The following is a 27,702-nucleotide window of genomic DNA, read 5'->3' as shown; positions in this document are numbered from 1 at the left end:
GGGCGACAGGGACTTACGTCGCTCGGAAAGTTTCAAGCATGCTTGGAATCGCCTTGATCTTTGGATTCCTTGCGCAAGAAAAGAAACTACTACGAAACAAAACATAATCAGTACTTGACACATTTATCAAGGAGGCCGAGTTGAAAGCACGGAGACTATTGTTTACGTTACACCTTTAAATAGGACACGATTGAAGTTAGGAAACTCGCAATAAATGTACTAGTCTTTTGGGGGGCATGAAAATGTGTAATAGCATAAAGAGCTGGGTCTCACGTGATAAAATCCACGTGCCTGCAGCAAACAGTAGGCGGCAAGTTTGGTGTCGAACAGCATTGATTATACCCTAACTGAAGATTAGGATTAGTCGGTATGATGCACGCGTGGGCGTTCGTGGGACATTTTTAAAATGATTTATGTTCTCTACCAAGACTAGGGAATGTCGAATTTGTAGGCGCAAACGTTTTAAACTCGGGATGTTTCGGTATTGTATGATTTTGCAGACAAATATCTTCACCTATAGAAAAGCTGCAAGTATAGCTAGTTTACAGAGTGTGCATGACTGCATGTTGTAAACATTGCAACAGAGAAACAAAAGTAAATGCATTGAAAGTTGGGAACAGTATGCCGGGTCTTCGCTCTATTGCAGGGGTGGCCAACCCGCGGCTCGCGAGCCACATGCGGCTCTTTGCCAGGTTTTATGCGGCTCTTACGTTGTTGTGGAAGTTTAGGGACACTGTGGATATTTTGATTAGTTTGTGGCGATCTGGTACAAAAATCGTTAAATTTGAAGTAAAGCTATAACAATTTTGCTCTTGAACAAACTTACTATCGGTATGGTCACAAACCTTACCTTGAAACTGCAACCTTATGTGGCAAATGGCTTGATTATGACGACAAATATTCAATTGTTAAACAATGAATAATTGCGGATTGTTTCGTACAATGCGAATGAGACACAAAGCAACAGCAATATTTACAACAACTTGTTCCAAAATGAATAACGTTTCAGTCCATTGTTTTTCGGGTTATGACGAACGTTATGGTTTATGGGCTCTGGATCTTGAATTGAATTGAGCGATTGTTGGTGTTGAATGCACTAGTGACGTGGCAATAAATTCGTAAGTTTGGGGCGCATTAGTTGAAAATACCACAAAGTCTGGCTAAGCACAAGTCTCTGAGTGTAAGGAATTAGGGACGAGGAAATGAAGATATGTGTCCATGTCTATGATGCGGCTCTTTGTGGTAACACAGTAAAAAAATTGGCTCTTAGGCTTTGACCGGTTGGCCACCCCTGCTCTATTGCCTATATTGTTTGACTATGTCTGTATAGCAGTATATTTTGTAGTTCAAACAAGTTACGTAAGTTTACCTCCAGCGTTCACAAAACTGAGACGGATTTATTAGCTAGGTAAAGCAATTCGCACTCGGTTGTCAGTAAGTGGAACGTGCATTTTTTCCGACCAAGCACGTTAGGCTTACTAGGTTTAAATGCATTCGAAGTTTGCAACTAGTTCAATCACGGCAGGAGGTAGCTTCCGCCTTGAGCGTAGGCATGAATATAAGGGGATGTCGTGATCGACTGCAAGCAATGCAGCTGAGTTCATTTAGATACGAATAGTTGTTTTTGCGCAGCAGGTATTGAGCTAATTTTAACGACAACTTTAAGTAGATTTGCGCTGCACAAAGTAGGAAAGTTAAAAACAAAATATTAACTTTAGGAATTTGAGATCGGGATTAAATTGGCAGGGGGCGAGCCGCCCGTAGGGATCAGCTTTTGGCGGAGCATTTTACCTCGTGGTATATGTATGGTCTAATAAAACGATATTTTGTCTGTATCCGTACTAGGGAAGGATGGGGTTAGACAACATGTTTATGTGTTGTTTGCTGGTTGTGTTGATCTTCGTGAAACACGGAGAAAGCCAAGGTAAGTCTTACTTCTAACTTACTACCTTCTTGATAATCAGTGGCGGCTCGTGCCTAAAATTTCTGGGGGTGCTGCTCCAAATTTTAGCCTTTATTGAACAAATATAAATTGGCAATATATAGAAAAGCTACATTTCTAGTTTTCTAATCATTGTTTTGTGCAGAAAAACACAAATCTTAATTGGCAACTCCATTGTGACGTAATTTTTGTTACGCAATAATGTACACGAGTGTAAACAGCAGACGGTATCATTGGGGAATTTTGTTTACTTGCACAGCGACGGACCAAACTCAATAACATGCAGTAATAATGTGGCACAAAAACACACGTGACACAGACTCGAAACGAAGCGGTTGTAAATACGGTAAAACACAACAACAGTATGTAGACAAAAATTATTAATAAATGAGTCGAAAGAGGTCGAAGTGTTTCAGTTGGACAACATTAAAGTAAAACTGGTTATAACAATGACTACTAACTAAGACACTTGTTATTCAGTCATTAATATGGTCATGTATCATTTAGGTAACTTATAGCCACAGTCAGCATTTTCAACATATTCTATGACACTTCACAAATTATAATTGCCACAAAAACTAGCCATAAAGCTTTTTATTTGTATCATAACTGACAAATTTAACAACCACATTATATTTGTGTCCGAAATTGCTTATTTTATTCAACATATTTTCTTAATTTTTGTGTACAACTAGTTTCCTAATTGTTTTTAAGTTTTTTAAATGCTGTACTTGCTGCTTTACTTGGTGGCAATAGCTTATAATTCCTTTTTTTGTAGTGCAAAACTCTCCAAGCTTTGAAAATTACAACACTCACATAAATTTAAAACATATTACTAAACCTTGTGCTTCTATTTTACAACCAAAATGAATCATAAAGTTATAGTTTGAGCAAAATAATCGATATCTTCTTCCTTGATTTCCAAATGACAACTAAGAAACTGTTTTTTTTCTATTTAGTTCTATCACTGCAAGTGCAAGTCTTTTTGAAAATATAGGTGTTCCTTAGAAAAGTTTGCATCCTTTTCAGTGTTGACAAGAACCGTTTTGCCTCTGAGAGACTCATGGAAATTGCTGGCTAACTGGCCTTTCGTTTTAAAAGTTTCAGTAACTTTTCTAACAACAGGATATGCTTGGTGGTCACTACTATCTCCCCTGTACAATGTTCATTCTTAAGAAACATTTCCTGTGAAGCAATTTAGCAGCTACTGTTTAGAGAAACAGTACATGTCCATTATATCAACACAAGATTGCACTTGGTTGCAAATACTGTCCACATGGTGTGTTAAAAAAACAAAACTTGAAATTGTCATCACAAAGGTATTTTAACTGTTGCGCCGCCTTTTAATTAGTAGAGGGCGTGACTCTATGCGCCCAGACAGCACAGCAGAGGTGATCGCTTAAATTCCTAGAACGGTTCTCAACGCGCCTTTCCTCGCGCTCAACAACTCCAAGGCACCAAGAGCCAAAATAACGAAATCTTTATTAAGGCAATTGAGGACAGAGACGAGAGATGGCGCTCGAGGGTTCAGCAGCAAGACGAGCACAAAGGCAAATGCGATTTCTGCAAATATGCACTAATTTAGTTAAGGAAACAGACGAGAAATTATCAGTACAGTTGACTCTTACCGAACTATTATAGGACCAGAGTCACAGTAACATTCAAAGCGATCAGGAGATTTTAGGTTCTGCAAACACAGCATCAAATTCAATAAACATTACCAAAACACATTAGTAACGAACTGCGAGACTTTAGGCAACACAGCTTACCGGAATAATACAGTTATTTACAGCAACAGCAAGTTGGCTGACGACGGTGTGGGATCCGTGGGCCAGAAATGCACAATTACACATTGGACGACCGGCAACAGTTCAGTTAGCACAAATTTCCTATTCGTTACCAAAGAAACATATAAAGCATGCTGCCTCTATAACATCCAGTCGCTAATAAACACGAGGCAGTCACACTTACAACTCGTGACTTCAGTAAAACAATGCCAAGGTTGTGACATCATAAGCACCGATTGTGTGATAGATAATGTCACCAGGTTGCACAACATTGCGCCATACAAGAGAGTTAAGGTTACTGGCGGGAAACATAGAAAACGTAATAATATGTTCGATGGCGATGTAACATTAACATTCCTGTTGCTTGTGCAATTGTTTGTTCTGCATTTAATATTGCCTGAACTTCAGTAAGGCATTTAACTTCACAGTCACAAAGCTATTTTTTCTTTGTTAGCATTCAAACCTAAAACTTCTTGTGGTTGCTTATTCCTGCATGACATATTTGGAATAGCAGATGTTTTATCCCAATTTTCTTAACTTTTTATTCAGGTTTTTATTATAAAGGTTAATCGTGACTTTTCAAAGGGTAGATGACTTTTTTTCTTTTTCAAGGCGGTATAGTTACACTTTTTAATTCAATGATCACTACAAAAACTGAAGCCCACTTACAGTCATCTTAAAAAAACACGATTAACCTTCAAACAAATAAATTAAAAGATGGCAAAATAATTATTTAACTGTACTCACTGTCTAACTTAAGAAGATAGCAAACGGGTTTGGTTTTGCAGCACAGTAAACCCGGAACAGACAACACTGAACTACAGGCCGGTTCACACGCTGCGTGATTGGTGGAGCTGCGCGAGCCGCAGCACCCTGTCGCCTATTTCGCCCGGCATGTAGCTCTTCCAAGTGCGCATGCGCACAAATGCAAAACGTCACGATTCGTCATGAAACTGGAGCTGCAGTTCCACCATAGATAACATATTAATGCCATTATTTTTTTTTAAATGAAAAAAATGCCGATCAGGGCGGAAATTATACTTATAAAAAATATACTTAAGAATAAAAAAATAAGTATCATGAAAGTTATCTATAATGTTGTGGTAGGAATATTAAGTAAAAATATCTAGGGGGTGCTGCAGCTCCGCAGCACCCTAGCACGAGCCGCCCCTGTTGATAATTATCCGTCAGACGCAAGTGGCACCGAAAATTTATGTCTCGTAACCCTTAATAGATTTGTTATACAAACTAAATCGGTTTGTTTACGGCAGACACCAACTTTTTAAGTTGTGTTAACACATACGATTTTGATTTATAGGATCGTTCGACATTGACAACGCTGTTGCTGCAGTTGCCAGTAGCGCGAGTCTGATGCGTCCATCTTATTTTCACAATTATTCATACGATGACCCTAATCAAATGAGTATAGTCGACGGCGGGTTGAACATGTACAATACCGGAAACAAGGTATAATGTTGACAGATTGGCAACATTTTCTTTCAAAACATTTGTGGACAACGCGAATGTTTTTTTTTCAGATACGAATTGTTGTGAATGCTTCAGCAACCAAGATTCAGTATGGGCAGACTTACAGGTATGCTGTAACCATTAAAGCCCTGTTTAATACTAAGGTGTTTTTTTTAATTTCATTTATTTTTTGTCAGGGACAAAACTTCAGTTTTCTCTTCTGTCGCAACACACCCCTTTGTCGCCCTATGGTGGATAGAAAAAAGTCATAGCACGAAATACGTTATGGAAGTGAGTTTAAAAAAAAATATACCTCAAATTCTTGTGTTGTATTTGATTAGGTTTAAAACTCCTACGTAATATAGTTTTTTCCCTTCGATATTATCTGCTCTCTGTATAGGCGTCTGATTAATGTAACTTGTTTTTTCAAATTGGGTGTTTTTGTGACAAGCACACCTTTTCAAATTCCTTGTTTAGGTTACTTCTAACTTCGGTTCTGACAGTGCTGGATCAAGTGACACGTTTCAAGACAGTTTCGTAAGCGGTCACACAATTGTGGATGTTGTTGGGTTTCAACTTTACAAAGCGGGAAGCAACTTATCTATTTGCGAAGTGTTCTTCGTTGTCAAAAATTTCAATTCACAGGTCTGAGTAAAAACTTTTGCGAGGCAAGAAAAATATGTTACCAAACAAGTGTTTGTTTTGATAGATGAACAACTCGTCCGCTCGCCTTGTTTTCCACAATTCTCCACCCAATCCAGGTAGCGATTCAGTACATATGGGCATTCTTACCGGGGATATGTTTAACCAAGTGTTGTTCGGCTACACTCTCTTGTCAAAGTAAGTAAAATCAAAATGCAACTGCAAACCCGCATTTAACCAATACTACATTAACAGGAACGGAGGGGGAGTCGTTACCAAACTGGAAATCAGAACAACTGTTAAAGCGATTATCGAAAGCATTCTCTCACAAGTTGGACCAACCACAAAAGGTATAAATAGATTATTATTTCCTATTTTCGGCCAAATTTTGATGTTATATTATAACACCATTGAAACTTATTTTACCACTAGCTCCACAAAACACAACCGTGGTCCCTGGAGCCGGGATTACTAAAAAATCGCACAAACAACTAAGTAAGTTATCATGATCATCTTATATATTTGCCAACTTATAGTGATTACAAATGTTTCCAACATGTTTTTTTGGTGATTAACAGTTGCTGATGTAACCTACGTATTGCTGACACGGTTACGGTATGCCAACGTAACGCAAAATATCCCCGATTTCCATACATATGTTTATGACGACATCTCCCCTCCGATTAATAAAATGTCTGATGGCGGAAATGATATGTTTGATACTGGCAACAAGGTAGACCCAAAAAGCTGTTATAGATGATGCGATTAGTTTCATTTCTTCAATTTGTTGCTGTTTACCACCAACATGTTTCATTTCTTTAATTTGTTGCTGTTTACCACTAACATGTTTCATTTCTTTAATTTGTTGCTGTTTACCACCAACATGTAATTACTAGGTATATTTTACTGTGGATGGAAATGAGACGCTTGCCACATACAATGAGACATACACGTGAGTGCTTTCAATTGACATTTTTGGTCCCTTTAGCAAAGGGGTGGGAAACGAGTCATATTTGTCAAATCCCAAGTCAAATCTAGTCAAAAGGGGTTCGAGTCTCTAGTCAAGTCACATGAGGTTTGAGTGTCAAGTCAAGTCAGATCATTGGCAGTTCGAGTCAAGGCAAGTCCCAAAACGTTTCTGGAAGGAAAGGTTACATGTTTAAATAGCTGTTAACTGTTAATCCATCAACGGCGCCTCTTCTTTGAGTATACCCTATAGGGTTAACTTCAATGAAAAACGTTAATTGGCACTCTTTAAACAACGTGGTACGTACGCCAAACCTTTTAGTTTTTCGAAACGAAGTTTTTGAAACCCCGAAATTCTTCTTTTCCTGCCTGCGCTTGACTAGAGTATTTGTACAGTAATATAAGCGCTTAAAAGCCAATACTTGGTTTTGACATGTGCTGCATTCGCTTACCTGCTTAAACCAAGCAACAAGTATAACACTTAATGCCAGCGAAAAGAAAGTTGTGGTTGTAGCAGCGACTTCGCTATTTTTTCCAATGTTTTTCAAACATTGTTTTGGTTTGTGCGTTGTAAAGTAAGTTATTATGAAGCATTTTGTAACTTAAGTAAGATTTACCCATTTTCACCCTTTAACCTTCAATTGTCCTTGCTTAGACTTATCAGTCCTTTGGTCTGAAATACAACACACCTAGGTCGTGCCTTGTTGTTCACAATTCTTGCCTGGTCGACCCAGTATCCATACAGTCCTAAATATGTATCAAAGCGCCATTGTGCCATTACTGGACACTCGATTTAGACAGAAGCGATGAGAATATACACAAGAAAGTTATCTTTCAAGTTTTAAATAACTTCTGCTATAGCATCCATAGATTTTCTCATTTGTTTTAGCGGACCTGACTACACATTTTCCACCATTGCAAATCATCCTTTTATCGCCATGTTCTACATCAATCTCACTGAACCGTCAAACAAGACATTTTCAATACGGGTACAAACGTTTTTTTCTTAAATAAAAGCATACAACTATTGTTGCAATAATTTGTGCTAATGCCGATATAAATCAACAAAGTATACTGATGTGCGTTTCTATTTAGTTAAGTTCAAATCTCGGAGCAGATGGATCCGGAACTTTTCACAACTTTTCTGGTTCTGTGTCGCTCGGTGGCTACCAATTAGTTTTTAGTGGAGTTCAGGTTTATGGTGCTGGAGATGCAAGCGTTTGTGAAGTTTTTTTCTACGTCTTAAAGGTGAACTTTTCAAGAAAAACGTTGAAGTAACTTTTGTTCCAATAGAGTTGAGCCATTAAAACGACGCTGAGTAGAATCCTAATAGTAATCAATATTACAAATGTGTCATGATTTTAATTTTTGTAGACCCAAAGCGGGGGAAAATTTTTGTTTTCTTCACCATCGCAAACACGCACCTATTTTAGAAGTACAGCTCAACTAACAAGCATCACTGACGAGGCTTTACTCGGTTACATGTTGTTGTCCACGTAAGTGCATTGGCTTGATAAAATGTTCCTCTCTTCTATTTTTTTCGTAAGTCTCTATTTTATTTAAGTTGGATCTTTTTACACGTTCGTTGGGAATATTGTTCGGAACTAATTTGTCCAGTTTCTAATCACCTATTTTGTTGCAGCAAAAGTCCAGGACTAAAAATCACGCAAGATCAGCTGAAAACAACAATGCATATGACGCTGGGTGTTATACTAGGGCAGTTTGTAGCTCCAACAGAACCGCCTGCTGAAAGTCCTCAACGTCAAGCAAGTAAGCAAACGATTTCCATTCTGATATAGTTCGATCTTTTTGGTAACTTATATGTTTCTGTGATAGTGTTTCCAACAATATTCTATGGACGAAAATAGAATTTCATAATATATTATGTACTATAACTAAACGGTAACAATCGTTTATTACATTATAACTTGTGGTTTGCAGTTACTGAAGCGACCAATTCGTTGCTGCACCGATTGCAATCAGCAAACTTGACAAAATTTATTCCCGACTTTCATCGCTATACTTATAGTGGCCTGAATTCGATTCCTGATGGTGGAAATGACATGTTTGATACAGGAAACACGGTACCATAAGCATATATCAATTTCAATAACCTGATAGTTTAAAAAATATTTTACTGTCATTTATGTCACTTATTAAAACAACATTCAATCAAAAAACAATCATCTATATGTGAGCACACAATTATAGGTCAGACTTAAAGAGCCCCGGCATCGGAAAATTATTTTTTAATATGTTGTTTGTCGTATTTTTATGAACACGATTCCAGGTTTAAAACCACAAAAATCGAAGTTACTGGTCAAATATTTACGTTTTAAATCTAAAAACACTGACACCTTGCGGATATTTTGTCACTTAGCTCAAACGTCGTGTGACGTCACCTCGTACCAACTTGGTTTGGAGCTTGTTTGTTGTCGGTGGTTGTATAATATTTTGCGGCGCCAATTACGTTAGTCAGTTTAGGTATTTTGGTGTTTAATTGCTTTCATTTTTATACTCAAAAGTGTGCAAAAATGCCTGCAGTGTGTTCTGTGTATGGTTGCTATTCGAGAAGAAATCAAAAGGCCAGCAATATCGCACTTTTTCGCTTTCCAAGTATAAAGCGATTGCGGTCAGCTTGGATTAAATTTGTTAACGTGAAGAGAAAGTGGAAGCGACCAACAAAATGCAGTGTTCTTTGTAGCCTACATTTCACAGATGAATGTTTCACAAGAAAATTGCAGTATGACAGGGGTATGGCAAAGTTGTGGTGTTAAAGCCAAATGCCATTCCATGTATTTATGAGAACATTCTTCTTCAGCAAGAAATGGCAATCAGAGTAGCTGCAAGAAAAGTAGTCACACAGCGTATGGTATGCTTTAGTTAATTTTTTTGTGACATAATCTCATTTAACATTATAGTCTTCAATATTACCATTATGTTATACTAATTTAGTTTATTGTCATGCCATTTACTTGGTAATAACAAAAAAGTGTGGTTATGAAAAAAAGCTGTGATAATATCAATACATTTTCATGTAGGGAACCACCCAATCTAAGCTATGAACCAAAATACATTGTGTGTAAAAGAAAACTTCTTCACCTCTTAAAAATTTGCCCGAAATGTCAAGGTGCCACAGTACCCACCAGAAAAAAAAATTGTTTCACTTGTGACTGTGGCTCAAAAATGTACTGCTCTCTGTTGCAAATAAGTGGAAAAGTCAGGAATTCGTAAATGGTGTACCAGAAGTAAATTAACTGCAGATTTCCCTGGACACTCAGTTAAATTTGGTACATACACAATGATGGATCTTTGCAACAATAAAGTTGTTGCTATTAACCTTGTTCAGGTACTCAGTTGGTAATTTCATAATATTTTCTAGGGCAGTGAAGTGGCAAACAGCAATGCTATGGGAAAAGAAGGATTCTTGGGATGCATTGAAAGCATCACAAGCAAAGGATTGTTTATTAAAGCCTTTGTGACTGACAGGCATCCACAAATCATTAAATACATTAGTGAAGAATCGTCAGAAACAAAACATTATGTTTGGCATGTACAAGTATGATGAAAATAAAAGATGTGCATACACCAGTATATTTGTGCTTATGGTTTTGAATATAGAAATCCAAAAGAAACTGACAGCACTTTCTAACAAAGCCTATTGCAAAGAGTTGGGACCTTGGGTGAAAAGCTTATGCAACCACATGTATTGTTGTGCAGCAACGTCACAAGGGAATTCACAACTTATAGTTGACAAGTGGCTGTCAGTCAACGTAACTCTGAAGTCTTCCCCAGCACCATTCAACAAATTTTCTGTAGGCAGTATATCTGTAAAGCCTGAATACATAGAGGTTGCTGGTGGCATATTGCATGTTAGTAGTCAGTAAAGTAAAACTTACTCGTGACGGGTGTTACCCTCATCATGATTTCCGATTTGACGTTTAAATCGATAATATGCTGCTTCTAATGCATACACGTTGAGACATATATTCAAATCCAGGATGTGCATTAAAACAAAGCAGATTCGACTCAGAATATTCGTTGAACTTGGCTAACTGCTGTTGCACTTACTAATTTCATGGCAACAAACGCATGATGTTCTCTCCTCCATTACCACACAGTTAGTACATAAACACCTACAATAATACTGTTACGTGAAAAATACCTTTTGTTAACAACAAAACACCTACCTTTTTAAGCAAACAGTTGTTATATATTCCTTAACTGTCAACTAAGTGTCTACGTTAATTTTATCAGTTGCAAACAGTAAAAAAAATGTACGCATCAAAGGTAAAACAAGCAACAAAAACAACAGCTGACCAACGCCATTGTTAGAAGTTGGTACGAGGTGACGTAACAATCGCTGCTGCATTTTAAACCAAGGTGTCGCTCGAGAGCTCATTGTTTGATTGAATATCTCGAAAACGACAAATCATAGGACAAAAAAAAATAGTGATTCGGATTCCCTGAATTATGGCAATTCTAAATGGCTAAAATGTAGAAAAAGTCACATCGCCGCTGCCGGGGCCCTTTAATGCCATTTTTTTCATGAAAACCTTTTTTAGGTATATCTCTCCGTCAACGGAAATGAGAAATTGGTCAACTACAACAAAACTTACTAGTACGTTGTTGTGATACAGCCAAAGTTCACAACTTTACCTGATCTTTAACTGTTATTTTAAATTTTTTTAGCGGACCAGGTTATTCGTTCTCGACTCTTGCCATTCACCCCTTTGTTGCATTTTTCTACATCAATCGTACCGAACCAAAAGTGGGAAACTTCTCAATTCGGGTAGGCGTACAAAAATATACTTACTAAACTGATGATAAAGTATAGATCGAATGTACTCGAGCCAAATTATTTTGCCAACAGCTTGTTTCTAATCTCGGGGCTGACGGAAGTGGCCAACTAAGAACCATCCGTGGTGCTGTGAGAGTGGGTGACTACAACTTGGTTTATCGCGGCGCCCAGGTTTATGGGGCCGGATTAGACGCAAGCGTTTGCAAAGTGTTTTTCTATGTTGAAAACCTAGTACGTATTTTGTTGGTATTAACAGATTAGACACTGTCGAAAAAGATTAAGTTTGTTTTACTGAATCACCATGTTATCGCAATGAATTGTTTTCAAAACTTGTTTTCTTTGATTTAAAATTGTCGTCAACATCCTCTTTGTTTATTCAGCATATGTTGGGAGAGACGTTTCACTACACAAACCCTGTTCGCGACACAAACAACTTAAACTATGAAGCAACTTTAAGTGGACGTTTCGACAAGGCCTTGCTGGGTTACATCCTACTTTCAACGTAAGCCTTAAAAAATCACTATGTGCTTAAACTGCGTTTATGCGTGTTGGTAATGCTTATCCATATTTTAAAGGAACTTAGGTAGTGTTTTTGTGTCATGATTTGCTTGGTTTTTGTGAAGACACAGTACCAAGACCAGATTTGTTTTTGCCAATTTGCAGACAAAGTCCAGGACGAAAACTTAGGGATGCTGAGATCGATGCTACATTGCTTAACACGCTTTATGTTATTCTTGACCAAGGTGGATAATGTTTTCCTTTTTATTTACTTGGATTGTTAGTTTGACTTGCATTTAATTTTACCAGAACCACCTCAAAACATCACGACCACTGATGCTACCACTTCAACTGTTCTGACTGATGAGATTAGGACACAGCGTAAGTGGGCGATGGTAATTTCCGTTTGATCAATGTATTTTTCTAATCTAGTTTGCGGATTTTAGGATCAAAGTGTATTTGTATTATTTGTCATAAAAGTAAATCTTTAACGTAAGAGTTCTTCTTTTTCATTGACACCCAGATTTAGATCTTTTGTTACTGTCAGACATTCATTTTACAATACTGCCGAATTGTTACCAATAAAACAACTTGCATCATCGTGACAACTTCTATTGAAGTTTGATGAGTAACCATGTTTTTTCAGTTTCCTTCATTACTGGAATGTTCCAGAGCCGTTTTCGTTCAGCAAACCTTGTTCGGCATATACAGAACTTTCATTCATACCGATATGACGATACAAGTTCACCAAACACTTTGATTTCTGATGGTGGAGATGATATGTATGATGGTGGAAACCAGGTAATACATAATAATATACAGGATTATGTATCGTTTAACACTTTATACTGTTTTAATAATCTGTGCATTTAAGGTGTATTTTGCGGTGGACGATGACGAAACTTCAGCCAATTACAACCAAAATTACACGTAATTACTCACTGTGTTTTGTCTTTTTTTCGTTTTGTCTAATTCCATATTAGTATTTCGATGTGGTTGCACGCTTGTTGAGGATCAACAAAGGCCTAAACTTTCCGAAAAAAAAAACATTTTAAAGTTTACGATTTTAAAAATACTGCAATAGAATTGCAAACAATCATTTTTATCCGACACTGATATTATGTTGAATTTTAATATATTTATTCTTTAACAAAAATGTCGTTCAACTGGTGTTAATGTTAAACAAAAATACTAGTTATTTTTATCCATAACTTGTATTTTCGCTGACGTTTCGTCCACCAGCACGGTAGGACTTCTTCAGAGCAATGAATGACGAATGCAGGCAACAAGCGAAAGGCGCAAGAACAGTGTGATACCATGAAAAATAATTATATTATAACAAAGGCCATCCGAAAAGAGTAGCGTCCGTTGCAAAACGACGAAGCGGCACTAATGTCCGAAATTTGATGGATTGGTCGGGCGTCTTGGGTGGATTCCTTTTCAAACCGTTGGTACATCGAGCTGTCCCCTAGGAGCGATTGAGCCTAAGTTCGTAATGTAGTCTATCCAAATCTGATGTGGCCATATTCTTTTGTGATGGTACCGATATCGACTGCCTTGACATACCTTCTGACCGCCACATCAGATTTGGATAGACTACATTACGAACTTAGGCTCAATCGCTCCTAGGGGACAGCTCGATGTACCAACGGTTTGAAAAGGAATCCACCCAAGACGCCCGACCAATCCATCAAATTTCGGACATTAGTGCCGCTTCGTCGTTTTGCAACGGACGCTACTCTTTTCGGATGGCCTTTGTTATAATATAATTATTTTTCATGGTATCACGCTGTTCTTGCGCCTTTCGCTTGTTGCCTGCATTCGTCATTCATTGCTCTGAAGAAGTCCTACCGTGCTGGTGGACGAAACGTCAGCGAAAATACAAGTTATGGATAAAAACAACTAGTATTTTTGTTTAACATTAACACCAGTTGAACGACATTTTTGTTAAACATGCAACCTGGTGGACGAAAACGCCTGTACAGCATTTTATATTTATTCTTGTTGAATGTTGTACACATATTATAAAACATATTACAACATACATCATTTTAAATGCAAAATTGTATGGCTGTTTTCCTAAAAGAGGTAAATTAAACATTTAACTTCTTTTTGCAGGGGACCGGGTTATACTTTTTCAACGCTTCGTATTCATCCCTTCATTGCATTCTTTACCTTCTCCACAAGCATCGAAAAAACATTTGGTATCCAGGTACATTTTCCAAATGCACATTCGTCCCGTCCTTTCATTGTTACGATGTACCCCTCGTATTTTGTGGGATTTTACTTTCCATAAAGAACATACGAGGGCTCCGCATCTACACATCCCTCGCTGGGGTTTCATATGCCTTAGGGCAGGGGTTATTAACCAGGGGTGCGAGAACTGTTCCTAGGGGGTGCGGGGATGCTGAATCTTTAAGGTTGGTTAGGTCTATTTATTTAAGCAATTACAGAAGGGGGTGCGAAGATTGGTTGGTGATTTGAAAGGGGTGCAGCAAGGAAAAAGTTTAAGAACCATTGCCTTAGGGCAGTGGTTCTCAAACTTTTTGTTGTTCGCGACGCCTCTGGAAAAGTTTGTGGACTTGCGACGCACCAGCAAATAAACGTTAATAAGGAAACTTATTATTAAAGTTGTGTCTATTGATACAACAACAAAAAACCACGAAACGGAACTATTCCGCGACGCCCTTGGAAAATTGAAACGACGCACCAGGGCGTCGCGACGCACAGTTTGAGAACTACTACCTTAGGGGTTTGTAATAATTTGAAACAAGAATGATTTATACATATTATTACAAACAGTAATGCTCCCCACTAAAGTTTATTGACTATCTTCTCTGCGTTGCAATTAACGTAAAATGCAAGGTCGTGTTTTTTTTTCTCTCAGTATCTTTGTGTTGCATCACTCTTTAAAGGCTACTATTGAGATTTCGCAAAACTAGCTATAATACGTTAATAGTTTCGTAAAAGTATTTTAGTTGAAGAGCACTGCCATAAACCCCAAATAACACAATAAAAAACAATTGGCTACCGTTGCCCTCGAGGCTGAAAGTGTAAACCTTTTCGTAATATTTAAGGTAAGATCAAATCTCGGAGCTGACGGAAGTGGAACTTTCAAGAACTTTACCGGCTCGCTTTCGCTCAAAGGATTCTTCCTTAAATTCCAAGGCGTCCAAGTTTACGGAGCAAATGATCCCTCGGTTTGCGAGGTTTATTTCTACGTTGGAGAGGAGGTAAGCGTATTTTGTTTACTGATCAACCAACAACATTTCCCCTTTAACGGGCATTTATTTAAATGTTTTTTAAGGGTCGAAGCTTCGGTTCATTTAATTTTGAATCACCGATACAAAACAGACAAGATATCCACAGCACAGCCAGTGTCAGACATAGCATCGGTTCAGGTGTTTTGGGCTACATTTTGCTGTCCAAGTAAGTGAGATCTGTAGAATTCTGTTCATTGTTACCAGAGGAATTAACTAGTTAACGATTTTAGCCTTTCAAAAAGGAATGTAAAGTAAACAATAATTAATGACCGAAAAATCCTTATAATTGGTCCAATTTGACAAGTATTTTTTTTCTCTTTTAGAGAGCCAGGTCGAGAAACAACACAGGGTGAATTAAATGCAACCATGCTTAATGTGTTACAGCTGATTTCGACGGGTCCTGCTGGTAAGCATTTTCTGATTTTAAGGTTGACGGGTAAACCTTTTGTGCTTTTTTGCATACTTGTTTTTTTCTGTCTAACGCTGGTTTGTTTCACGCGTTTGGTTAAAAAAGAGTTGTTCAAACGTTTTCAGTTTTACACACATGTTACGGATTCATCCACATTTGATCCTCCTGAAGTTTGACTGTGATTGACCCACCGGTTTACTGTGATTGATCCACCGTAGTCTTACAAAACGTGAAATTTTTAAAACTACTCTACGTACTATAATATATAATCAAGCAGTTTCTTATTTTGTTGGTTGGTGCATTGCCAAAAATTTTAAAGCATTTTGTACCTTATAGTTAGACTCAAACATTTCACCCCAGAAATGTTCGTTTTCAGGTTTACCGGTCCTAAAGGTCCGAAATACAAGGCCTAATGTGCTGAAATATTAAACAATTGTTTGTTTGTCATGTTTGTACCTTTGTAGCAAATTGTTTCATTATTATTAGTGTTTCTGATGCTGTTAGGGTTTTCTAGGAAAAGTTTCAATTGTTTTGAACCTGGGCTTGGACAGCAAGAGTGAGGTCAAACCTATTAGGAATTAAATTCGCAAAGAATCGGCATTTTCTACCGTTCTTTGTTATTAAATTTGCAAATATATTACAATATAATGATTTATAAAGAATATGGACAAAACCTTTAAAGTTTGGTTTGATGCTTTCTACTAACATGTCCTAAACAATCCAAAAATAAACTGGAGCTTTTTTATAGCGTAATCAATTCACATAATCACGTGTGTGTGGACCCATTCGTTTTTGCTTGCAAAATCAATCATATGTGTGGATCAAATAATGTGAATAGTAAATCGGTAAACAGGATACATAATGTATATAAAAACGCAAACTTTTTAGTATTATAATATTCTATAGTCTACCACCTCTTTTTAGTTTTCGCATGCGAGAAATTACAATTAATTCGGTGAATAATAATGCATTTTTCTAGAAACGACTATGAACGAGACGGTCACAAATACAAACATCTCCACAACCGACCAGGATAAAACGGCCGTTGATACACGTTAGTGAAAGATGCTTTTTTGTTTGTTTACATTTTGTTGTACATTTTTCAATGCTTGTTTTTCCAAATAGTTCTTAAAATACCGATATATACTCCCATGTTTTATTGATATTTAAGACTTCGACCTGTACAGTACAGCCTTTATACAAATCAAGTTCAAAATATGAGTTCGGGGTTTTTAATTACCAATTAAAGTGAATATGTCCACGAACTGTTTTGTAGCAAGCAACACTCCATTATATTCGGTAGTTTCCGACGTGACAAGAGTTTTTCAAGAACGTCTTCGTTCCGCTAACCTTGATCGGCACATACAGAATTTTTATTCATACCAATATGACGATAGTAATACACCACAGACGAAGATTAATGATGGAGGAAGTGATATGTATGACGATGGAAATGAGGTAAGATATAACACTATTCAACTCTATACATCGTATCAGTTTAGAGACTTGTTTTTGTATTAATGCGTTTGTATTATAGGTTTATTTTACTGCGAATGGATTTAGAAGAGAAGCGAATTACAACCAAAATTACAAGTAGCTATTTGCATTCATTTGCCTATCATGGCTGTGTATTTGTTCAAATTGTAAAATGATTTTTGTTTGTGCCTGCGTTATCTTTTCAATATACGTTTTGAGAAAATGTTCTACTTATTTTTTGCAGTGGATCCGGATGGACTTTTTTAACACTACCTGTTCATCCCTTTATAGCTTTCTTTACGATTGCCACTAATTCACGTGATGACAGCGTATATATTATCGAGGTAAATTCACAACTCCATAATTATTTGTACGGTGCATATGTGTAGATGTTTGGACATAATTATATATTTAAACTCTTTGGTAAATGAAATCGTATGAGATACCTGGTTTGAAGACGAAAACGGTAAAGCGACTTAGACAAGCATTATCATTTTCTGTTATGAAGGAAAGATATTGTACATTTGCCAAAAGTAACCGTTTTTTGGCAACATAAAAAGTTCAATTCGTTTACAGCTATGGGTCTAATGTGCCAACAGCTTCAAAAAAATTGGTTAAATGTTTATAATGCTTGCTGTAATAACTAAGGTGACATCCAATCTCGGAGCTGATGGAGAAGGAACTTTCCAGAACTTTTCCGGCTCACTTTCGCTTAATGGACTTTTTCTTGAGTTTCAAGGCATTCAGGTTTTTGGAGCAGACGATCCTTCGGTTTGCGAAGTGTATTTCTACATCCACACCGAGGTAAAAAAATCATAATTAACTCTAAAACTTGTTTTTTAAAACAAAAATAAAAAACATTTTACTCATACCATTTCACATTTCACAGAAAAATATTTTTCTCACCAATATTTTGGTTGTGAAAAATGTTTGTTACAGATTATGGAGAGCCCTTGCAACTTGAACAATCTGATGAGGCTTTTTTGTCCTTGTTTTCAGTCAGTAATTTTTTTAGGTTGAACGTTTGTAGTTGGGTTGTATTAAAATTTGAAGTGAAAAAAAATATTGGGCTAAAAAAATCGAATGATTTAATATACATGTACTGAACCAGTGCCTCAGGTGTAAAACCCATGTGGTTTACTATCTAATAACATGTTGATGCATTTTTTGTTGTTTGCAGAGGAGAAGCGGGGGTATATTTGAGTTTGAATCACCAAGGCAGGACAGACAATTTATTCGCAGCACCGCAAAAGTCCGTAACCACTTGGGCTCAGGGATGCTAGGTTACGTTTTACTGTCAACGTAAGTAACGTCGTGGAAATAACTGGGGTTTTATTTCGCTAGCAAGCTCAAACAATGATCTTGTAATCAAAACAATATATTGCAACAGTATTACAATGACATTTTTAACTGCTCTAAAAGAGGTGTTTTATACCATATCAATATATGCGTGTCACCATATTACAGTTGTTTTTGCATTGTTTCAGTGAACCAGATCGAGAAATAACCCAAGAAGAATTAAATGCAACAATGCTCAACGTGTTACAGCTTGTTTCGGTGGAAACAATTGGCAAGTGATTTTTCTGATAGTTTTGTAATAACACAAGTTGCCCAGACCTAATGTGATTCTAATAACCGCGATGTAATACCAACACACTTTTGATTCAGTTTTCCATGTATAAGTACTTTTGAGCCTTTTATAGGTTTATCCTTCCACCAGTTTTAACAACCTGATAGTCAAAATAACCCATCTCATTTTCAGAAATGCCTTCAAATGTGACGATTACAAATACAACCATCTCGGCATTCAACACAACATATATTCCTGTGCGAATCCGTGAGTAATTAAAGTTTATGAAGTTTTGTTTTAATTGTATTTGGCATAGTTACTTTATTGCTGATCTTTTACATCGCGGTTATATAACCAAAGTTTTTATTTTCTAACACGTAAAAACGGACAATTTTTTGTGCTTTTCATCATATCAATGCCCATGTGTGTATAATTGCCTTGAAAATGGTTCGATACGTTTTGAATTTATAATTGTTCATCACGATAAATGTAAACAAGATCGCAACAAAAATCATATATGTCATGAATCCTTTTCAGCAAGCCATTTTCCATCCTGTTTAATAACATTCATTTTTTATTCCTATTTTGTTTTAGTTGCCAACGCGACAAGGGTTTTTCAAGAACGTCTTCGATCAGCTAACCTTGAGCGACACATACAGAATTTTCATTCATACCGATATGACGATAGAAATCCACAGACAATGATTTCGGATGGTGGAAATGATATGTATGATGATGGAAATATGGTAATACAAAAGAAAATACACATATTTGTGTCTATTACATGTTTTATAAACACAGATTTTTTTCACATGGGTTGCAGCTTTATGTTAATTTTGCATTTTAGGTTTATTTCATTGTGGACAACGTCACAACTTTGGTCAACTACAGCCAAATTTACGAGTAAGTATCCATGTTGTTGCATTTATTTGTTGCGTTATAAATTCCAAATGTTTGATTTAATCTGTTATAAAAAAATATTTTTTATTACAGAGGGCCCGGTTATACCTTTTCAACGCTTCCGAATCATCCTTTTATTGCTTTTTTTACCCTTGCCAATTTCGATGACGACAAAGTGTACACAATCGAGGTATTTTTTTACCCAAACACACGATTGCACAACTGTGTTTGTATGACAGAAATCTGTAAGAACTTTTGATTTACACTGTTTGGTATAAACACATTTTAAATTTGGTGAAAAGTGTCTTTGTTTAAGGAATATTCTTTCGCATAAAAGTTGTTTTGTTTTAGCACTATCGTAGCACAAACATTTGGTTTGACGATAAAGTCGGTTTAAATAACTTCTCACCGAGACTATGACTAAAGCAAATAAAGATGTATATGTTGTTTTTCATAATAATTAGGTAAGATCAAATCTCGGAGCTGATGGAAGTGGAACTTTCCATAACTTTTTCGGCTCGCTTTCGCATAACGGATTCATTCTAAAGTTTAAAGGCGTTCAAGTTTACGGAGCAGGGGATGCTTCTGTTTGCGAAGTGTATTTTTACATCGTCCAGCAGGTAAGAAGATGAAACATGTACCGCAAACAATCAAGCATTTAAATTTTAAACTTACGAATGTTGTAGCGTTTATTCCCCAAGGAGTTACCGCAATTTGGTAATCGCGTCTATTTATTTCTGTCGCAAATAACGGAATGACGTATCAAACACAAACGTTTGCAAAACACGTGCCCAAAAGGAAAAAACAACCTGTGTTAAGAACTTGGTTTGTAGTCGATTTCGCTGAAGTAAAACCAAAATACTGTAATAAAATGTGTTCCGTAAAAAACATAAAGCAAAGCTTTGCATTGATATTGAGTTGTTCTACACGCCTTAAATTTACCATTAAGACAATGAGAGACCACATTTTACCCGATGCTTTCAGAATATTAACGTTAAATGACCTGAACGGGGTTAAAAACAGACGTATCGATGAACATCGCAATTTACAGGGTCCAAACGAAGGAACATTCGAGTTTGAGTCACCTAGAACAGACAGAGAATACATTCGAAGTATAGCTTCGGTCCGTAACCATACCAACTCCGGAATGCTTGGTTACATTTTGTTATCAACGTAAGTTGTGTGGTTCAAATATATCCTCTCACTGTGAGTTTCAAACTTGGTTAGCAAATTTGAACTCGTTATATGGAAAAAATATCACTGCTAACAAAGTTTTTCGTTATTTCAGCGAACCGGATCGTAAAATAACAAAAGGCGAACTGAATGCCACAATGCTCAATGTGTTACAACTTGTTTCAATGGATGTTTTAGGTTGGTGATTGTTTGGTGAATGTGATGTTTAGTGAAAAAAAGACCACCCATTCATTTTATATGTATTGTCAGGTACATATTCGCCAATGCCGTCTCCTGAAGTTTCAACAAACACAACTACCACAACAGAAACTACTGGTAACGATATTTTAGAAAAATCTTGCATGTTTGGTTGCCGGCTGAATAAATTGCTTTAACTCATAACTTAATACAGATTAAAGTCAAAACATATTTTAAAATAAAATCCGGCTTTTTTTGATATTTTGCTATATTACAATTTATGCACATGACAAACTACAAGGGTTGAAAAAAATTTCTTTCTATCTGATATATTTTGTGATTTTTTATAACCGCTTTTAATGATTTACATAAAAACTGCTGACGACATCAAAATATTTGTAAAATTCCAGTGGTTCAGCAAGTTTGAAATTTCAGTGTTTAACTTTATTTTTCGCGCAGACCCAAAGCTTACAAAACCATCACCGTCAAGCGGCATTGTGGGTTAGTCATTTATATTCATTTTGTGATTGTTCCTTTTAAATGGAAACAGCATTTTTATAAACTTATATTGCAGTTGTGGTTGGCGCTTGCTGCTTGCTGCTTGCTTTGGTACATTTTCAAAGAAACCAGTTTCAGGGTTCTAACCATGCGTCGGTAAATAATGTTTTTCTAGATAGAGCAGATAGTATCAGCGGCAATAATGAAATAAAAAAATCATTTAACAAACTTTCCATAAAACGGGCCACCCGACGGCTGACACATTGTTAGCATAAGGCATTGTGGCACTGCCCACTCACCGATCATGAAAGTAAAACAAACAAACTTTTCATCCATTTTATTTCTACAGACACTGCTCTTCGTGCGATAAGCAGCAACAGTGAATCAATCTTGTCCCACATTCCCGGTTTTTACCCTTACAAATATGATGGGACATCGTACAACATTCGTGATGGAGGACAAGACATGTATGACACCGGGAACATCGTAAGGATTTTTACGTTTGAATAAAACTAACGCAAAAATATGTCATTTTAGGTAATTTGTCTGTCCAAATGTTTAACGACTATACTGCATGACCTAAGGAAACCACAGACAAATATATAGCATCTGCAAGACAAAACGTAGTGCTGTTTGGAAAATGTCAATGTACACGCCTGGCATATTATTTGGAATTAGTAGGCGAAGCTGAAATTTATTTTTAGCACATATTTAATGTTTAGGGGGGTGGCTGACACGTTGACCGTACGGTCCTTCGCTGCCCTGCACTTTGCGTTTTTCATGGATATTTTCGTTGTAACTTTTTCCTCATTTACGTGCAAAATACAAACTACCTACCTACCTACCTACCTACCTACCTACCTACCTACCTACCTACCTACCTACCTACCTACCTACCTACCTACCTACCTACCTACCTACCTACCTACCTACCTACCTACCTACCTACCTACCTACCTACCTACCTACCTACCTACCTACCTACCTACCTACCTACCTACCTACCTACCTACCTACCTACCTACCTACCTACCTACCTACCTACCTACCTACCTACCTACCTACCTACCTACCTACCTACCTACCTACCTACCTACCTACCTACCTACCTACCTACCTACCTACCTACCTACCTACCTACCTACCTACCTACCTACCTACCTACCTACCTACCTACCTACCTACCTACCTACCTACCTACCTACCTACCTACCTACCTACCTACCTACCTACCTACCTACCTACCTACCTACCTACCTACCTACCTACCTACCTACCTACCTACCTACCTACCTACCTACCTACCTACCTACCTACCTACCTACCTACCTACCTACCTACCTACCTACCTACCTACCTACCTACCTACCTACCTACCTACCTACCTACCGTTTGAATAAAACTAACGCAAAAATATGTCATTTTAGGTAATTACCTACCTTTAGGTGCAAGTTTAAACAAATATGCTTACTTCTGAATTCTGTACGACCAAGTATACATAAACTGGTAACTTAAACTGCAAAGCATTTCATTATCAGCAGAATTAACAACAGTTAGTATTGTATTTACTCAAAAGTGTCCAGCGTATCCCTTAAAGATCTGACGAAGGTATTTTGTGTGCACAGGTTAAGTTCAGCAGTGACGGGACCAGCTTTACAAGACCAATCAATTACAACACCACCAACGTGTAAGTGAAATTGAGTTTTTGAGTAAACCTGTAATATTCTAGCCTGGTTTATTTTTTTAAAGAACTGACACGCACGAAATTGGAATTTTCGCCGGTCACCCTTTTACAACGTTGGCTTGGATCAAAGATGTTGGGTCTGGATCGAAACCAGGGGATTTTAGATTCGACGTATGTACAGTTTATCAAATATACGGAAATTTATGCAAATCTTAACACCATGACTTTAAGCTAACCACTGCTTAATCAGTTGTTCTTTTTGATGTGTTTTACAGAGTTAAGTCGGATCTGGCTTTTCGAATCGGGTTTGGGTATAATTTTAAGTAAATGGACTTTAATTTGGGCCTGAATATACATTCGGCCTACTGTAATTTTATCAACACCTGGGCTTCGGTTATAACAAAATTAGGTATTGGCCAGGTTTATCGAGTTCAGGGCCACCTAAAACTTGTATTATTCGCAAACATCAAAAAAAAAAAAAAATCAACCTATGTGTCTACGAAGGTTTCAGGTCACGCCGGAGCTGACGGGTCGGGTGGATGGGAACAGTTTAACAATTCAATTTACGACGGAAGCACCGAGATCCGGTACCATGTGGCACAACTGCACGGTGCCTCGGATCCATCGATCTGCGAAGTGTACTTTGTAATAACTGACCAGGTACGTACTGGCTGTGAATTCAGTTTCCTCTGCCTACAGCAGAAGCAACACTTTAATCGTAGGTTATTCCCAAATATGTTTTTACACTATTTACATGGGTAATGTATAACTTTCCTCGTGTATCTTTGATCATTTCAACATTTTTTACATTGCATATCACTTGATTATGTTCTTATTCGCTTTGCGAAACTTTGAAACTACATTGTTATTAATTTGCAGAGGTGGGGTCCAACAGGGCACTATGAGTTTGATTATCCCAGTATCGATTCTAGCAGGGACAGGTTGCAAACTTCCGTTCGAATTTCCGGAACTGTTCGAAACATGTTCTTTGGTTACACACTGTTTTCAGAGTATGTTATTTTCCTTTCTTTGGTTTGCGATGTTTCAAATTGCAGTTTGTCTATTTGCGACGTGATATCATCGCCGAAAAAACAAACAAATTATGTATATTGTTAGAGACTTTTGCCCCTGAAAATTAGATGATATATCCTAATAATAAAAACACTAGAAGCTGCTAGTACAACATGTGCAAGTAGCAACGTGTTCTTTTGACAGGTTCATTACCAAACCTGCGTGAAATTAAAGTGTCTGGAAGACCTGCTTGTTTGAACTTAGCCACTGTTGCTGATTTGTTAATAACATATTATTTCTTAGTGAAACATGGAAAGTTTCCCAAACTCAAGTTGCCGAAGCTCTCAATGAGATGATGTTAGTGATTGTTGGAGCTGTAGGTATGAAAAAAGTAAATTTTTAGATTTTTGTAAACATACTTTAAATTTGGTAAAGTTTTAGCTTAAAAAAAAAACATCTCTATTCCACCGATCACTTAAATGTTATCACGTTTCAAATGGCAGTTACCAATTAATAAACAATGTGCTGTTTACAGAACCTCTTCTTGTGCAACCAACCACACAGTCCGCTGCAGGTACAATTAATAATAGTTTTTAATTAGCTTTATTGCGATCACCTAACTTCATTTAAACAGAACCGAATTTTTGTTGTTCAATTTAGACGAACTATTTCTTTCCTCGTGTACTGCAAAAGTGGCAGTCAACTCCATCTTTAGATGTGATGCAATTTTCAGCAAACAGGCTAAAAGATTCAAGGGCCCAGATAGTTGCAGGTATGGCTATGTTATATTGTCTTGCCCAAACAAACCTAAAATTTATTTTTTGTAAGTGTTTCAAACTTGATTGTTAAACTAGAAGTAGATTATTTGATGTATTTTAACACATTGTTGTTTAATATCAGATCTGTCTTGGACCAACTCTTCCGTTGCGTTTCGTTTCAAACTTATCAGTGTTACCAGGGATGGAAAGAAAATTATTTTGATACCCTGGTGCCTTCGAATTTCAACTCTGAGGTATTGAAATTGTTGTTTGAAACGCAGGTCTAAACATACTCAAAAACCGTATTTTTAGCTGAAACAATGAAAACTGAAAAAGTTCAAATTTAGGTGATCATTTCGTATCTCCGCAATCTTCCAAATGCGAGAAAGGACGACAAAAACAACTTGGTCGACACATTTTGTCACCACGCTGCAAATAAATTGGACTTTCCATTCGAACTTCCATACCTGGCAGATTTATGTTATCCTGGTGTGGTCGATGATTTGGTGGAGGAAGCTGGAAAGTTCATGTATATTTACTTGTGGTCCAGAAATGCCACTGACGTTTGTCCGTAAGTACACGATATTATTTTTTGAACTTACAGTTAAATTCTGCAATAATTTTTACCCGATTTTTTAAACATTTCAACGACTTCATAACCCTTTTTTGTTTTTTTGTTCGGGAAAAAAATATTCAAAACACTCCAGTTTTAAGTGAGTTATCATCTGAATATTTCGTTTGAAACTTTTTTCGTGTCCTACTGAACCTTAAAACCGATTTAAAACATAAATCTAAGACAAGGTAAAAACATAAATATCAGATCAATTAAATTTGTTGTTGCAGAGCTTTCCAAACCTTGCGGTCTTGGTTTGTTAACACCACAAGAAACCGCTGTTCGTTTGATTTCTCTGGACGTTTTCAGGCAAGACAAACAAGACAATACCTCAACCGGCTTGTCCAACTTGTTATTGCTGCTGTAGATGAAATGCAATCTTCCATCTGCACAAGTGAGTAAACAATACCGCCAAAAAAAAAAACTTTTGACCGTGGTACATATTCGTTGATAAAAAATATATAACTATATGTCGAGTCATGTACAAAGAAATGCACATAAAAACATAAATGAAACTTGTTTTTGCCTATATTTTGACAGTTAACACTCAACCGAAGAGATTGGTTATCAAGGACTTCGAGGATCTCATGTTCGGTGGAAAACCAAGGTACTGTTTATGTGTTGAAAAGTTCCTAGCATTTGAGACATTACAAAACTAATCTGAGCTTTTATATTTTTCAGTCAACCGAAAAAGCAGGATGGCTCTTCATCAAAAAGACGTAAAAGCCAACGTAAAAACTGATCCAGCAATACAAGGTGAAGACCATTTTTTAAACATGCTACTTGAAATCAATGAGATATTTTACCCTGTTGCAGAGAAAAATATAAGTTAGTTTAAGACAAGAGAATTTACGAGAGGGTGGTCCTACTAGGGGGGATTTTGTATTAGCAAGTGAAGAATTTGTTTTCAAAAAGATTGGGTTCATCCTACAAACCGTGTAGTTATAAGTATTAAAGTGCAATCAGTTGATCAAAGTAATATAGCTTCATTTATCATCTTCTTGTTCTGATATAACTGTATTTGTACTGATTAACTTTCGGGCAGAGTGGTGACTAAAATAAAAAAGGATAAAAGTGACTGGTTTAGGACATTCGGATTGTAACAACTATACTTTCTTCCATAAAAAATTTTGTGCATTATTCCCTCTAATGAATTCTTTGCTTGTTTTAACAGGTCAAAATATGCTACCCAGAAAAAAACGCTTTACCGTTATGATCTTGGATGAAACCTCTACTTGATGAAGCTTTGAATTATTATCAAACGTTAACTCTGCGTTAGTTAAACCATTTTCTATGATGTGTTATATCACGCATTATGCTAGCGTACATAAATCAAACAGTATGAATAGAAAGATAGTAATTTGTCCGTATGTTTTAAAACGAGTTTAAATAGAGCGAGCTTTGTAACCTTTATTGAAAACAAAAATTATAACAGGCGTACGCAGAGAATAAACCGTAGATCAAAAACAGTTTGCCTATAATGGTTTGAAAGTTCCGAAGATGGAAAACATAAAAAATAACGTTAACTTTCACTTGATACTGATTGTGATCTTCGGTAACACGCAAAATCAGGCAAGAGTCAGTTTGTAACCAGAATATTTAAATGCACATCCACTAAAACTGGTTTAGACCGGTTTCAGCCACCTCTCGAACCTCCAAACCGGTTCAAACCGGAATCGGAGAGACAAAAAAATTGACACAATTTTTGAAAAAGGGTTTTCAGCGTTTTAGGGATAGGGTTTAGCTCTTTCGATTTTCGGGGGTCAAAAACCCACCTAAAACCGGATTTTTCTTGAATTTGTTAGGGTTTTCGAGTCAAAATTTTGTCTCTCCGATTCCGGTTTGAACCGATTTGGAGGTTCGGTCGGAGGCCGAAACCGGTCTAAACCAGTTTGAAACTGGAATCCGGCGAAAACCCACCCAAAACCGGATTTTTCTTGAATTTTTTGACCCCAGCAGAGAATCGTATAAAAAAAACGTTTTTTTCAAAACTCGAGTCACAAATTTGTCTCTCCGATTCCGGTTTAAACCGGTCTGGTGGTTCGG

The 27,702-nt window shown here is 36.9% G+C and overlaps 1 protein-coding gene and 3 long non-coding RNA genes across 7 annotated transcripts; 2 read left to right on the top strand and 2 right to left on the bottom strand.

Annotated features, from left to right (window-relative positions):
* Positions 1-292: 292 nt before the first annotated feature.
* On the top strand, positions 293-27,193 carry LOC145222448 (uncharacterized). 3 transcript variants are annotated; one of them, XM_080088582.1, is made up of 57 exons: positions 293-1,924; positions 5,048-5,196; positions 5,268-5,323; positions 5,394-5,487; positions 5,674-5,841; positions 5,906-6,036; positions 6,094-6,188; positions 6,271-6,333; positions 6,417-6,571; positions 6,735-6,790; positions 7,694-7,793; positions 7,900-8,052; positions 8,179-8,300; positions 8,447-8,574; positions 8,746-8,888; positions 11,370-11,425; positions 11,497-11,596; positions 11,678-11,836; positions 11,986-12,107; positions 12,269-12,348; positions 12,413-12,484; positions 12,750-12,904; positions 12,978-13,033; positions 14,222-14,315; positions 15,181-15,336; positions 15,411-15,532; positions 15,690-15,772; positions 16,755-16,829; positions 17,052-17,233; positions 17,313-17,368; positions 17,496-17,595; positions 17,900-18,055; positions 18,432-18,553; positions 18,739-18,821; positions 19,014-19,088; positions 19,416-19,567; positions 19,669-19,724; positions 19,815-19,911; positions 20,186-20,341; positions 20,773-20,894; positions 21,010-21,092; positions 21,165-21,230; positions 21,552-21,593; positions 21,940-22,076; positions 23,216-23,277; positions 23,340-23,445; positions 23,779-23,934; positions 24,154-24,284; positions 24,589-24,665; positions 24,821-24,859; positions 24,946-25,057; positions 25,186-25,297; positions 25,391-25,614; positions 25,887-26,050; positions 26,197-26,263; positions 26,338-26,412; positions 26,831-27,193. In XM_080088582.1, exons 1-56 carry the CDS (start codon positions 1,852-1,854, stop codon positions 26,396-26,398), a joined length of 6,012 nt encoding a protein of 2,003 aa, XP_079944708.1. In that variant the 5' UTR covers positions 293-1,851; the 3' UTR covers positions 26,399-26,412; positions 26,831-27,193. The 3 variants fall into 3 exon arrangements, with proteins under 3 accessions (XP_079944708.1, XP_079944710.1, XP_079944709.1); XM_080088583.1 differs by having other exon boundaries at positions 294-1,924; positions 17,079-17,233; XM_080088584.1 differs by lacking the exon at positions 11,678-11,836.
* Positions 3,541-3,846, bottom strand: LOC145222451 (uncharacterized). Its single transcript, XR_013859340.1, has 2 exons — positions 3,712-3,846; positions 3,541-3,629 (listed from the first exon to the last, which is right to left on the bottom strand). It is a non-coding gene; the product is annotated as an uncharacterized LOC145222451 (long non-coding RNA).
* LOC145222449 (uncharacterized) lies at positions 8,935-10,398 on the top strand. Of its 2 annotated transcripts, none has more exons than XR_013859337.1 (2): positions 8,935-9,676; positions 10,187-10,398. It is a non-coding gene; the product is annotated as an uncharacterized LOC145222449 (long non-coding RNA). The 2 variants fall into 2 exon arrangements; XR_013859338.1 differs by lacking the exon at positions 8,935-9,676 and adding an exon at positions 9,683-10,094 and having other exon boundaries at positions 10,187-10,210.
* Positions 10,574-11,337, bottom strand: LOC145222450 (uncharacterized). The gene is made up of 3 exons (XR_013859339.1): positions 10,995-11,337; positions 10,704-10,940; positions 10,574-10,641 (listed from the first exon to the last, which is right to left on the bottom strand). It is a non-coding gene; the product is annotated as an uncharacterized LOC145222450 (long non-coding RNA).
* Positions 27,194-27,702: the final 509 nt, after the last annotated feature.

The sequence above is a fragment of the Phallusia mammillata genome, chromosome 4 (genome assembly GCF_965637545.1).
Source record: "Phallusia mammillata chromosome 4, kaPhaMamm4.hap1.1, whole genome shotgun sequence".
Taxonomy (NCBI): domain Eukaryota; kingdom Metazoa; phylum Chordata; class Ascidiacea; order Phlebobranchia; family Ascidiidae; genus Phallusia; species Phallusia mammillata.
The sequence above is the reverse complement of the archived record's forward strand: the minus strand, read 5'-3'. Positions and strand labels throughout refer to the sequence as shown.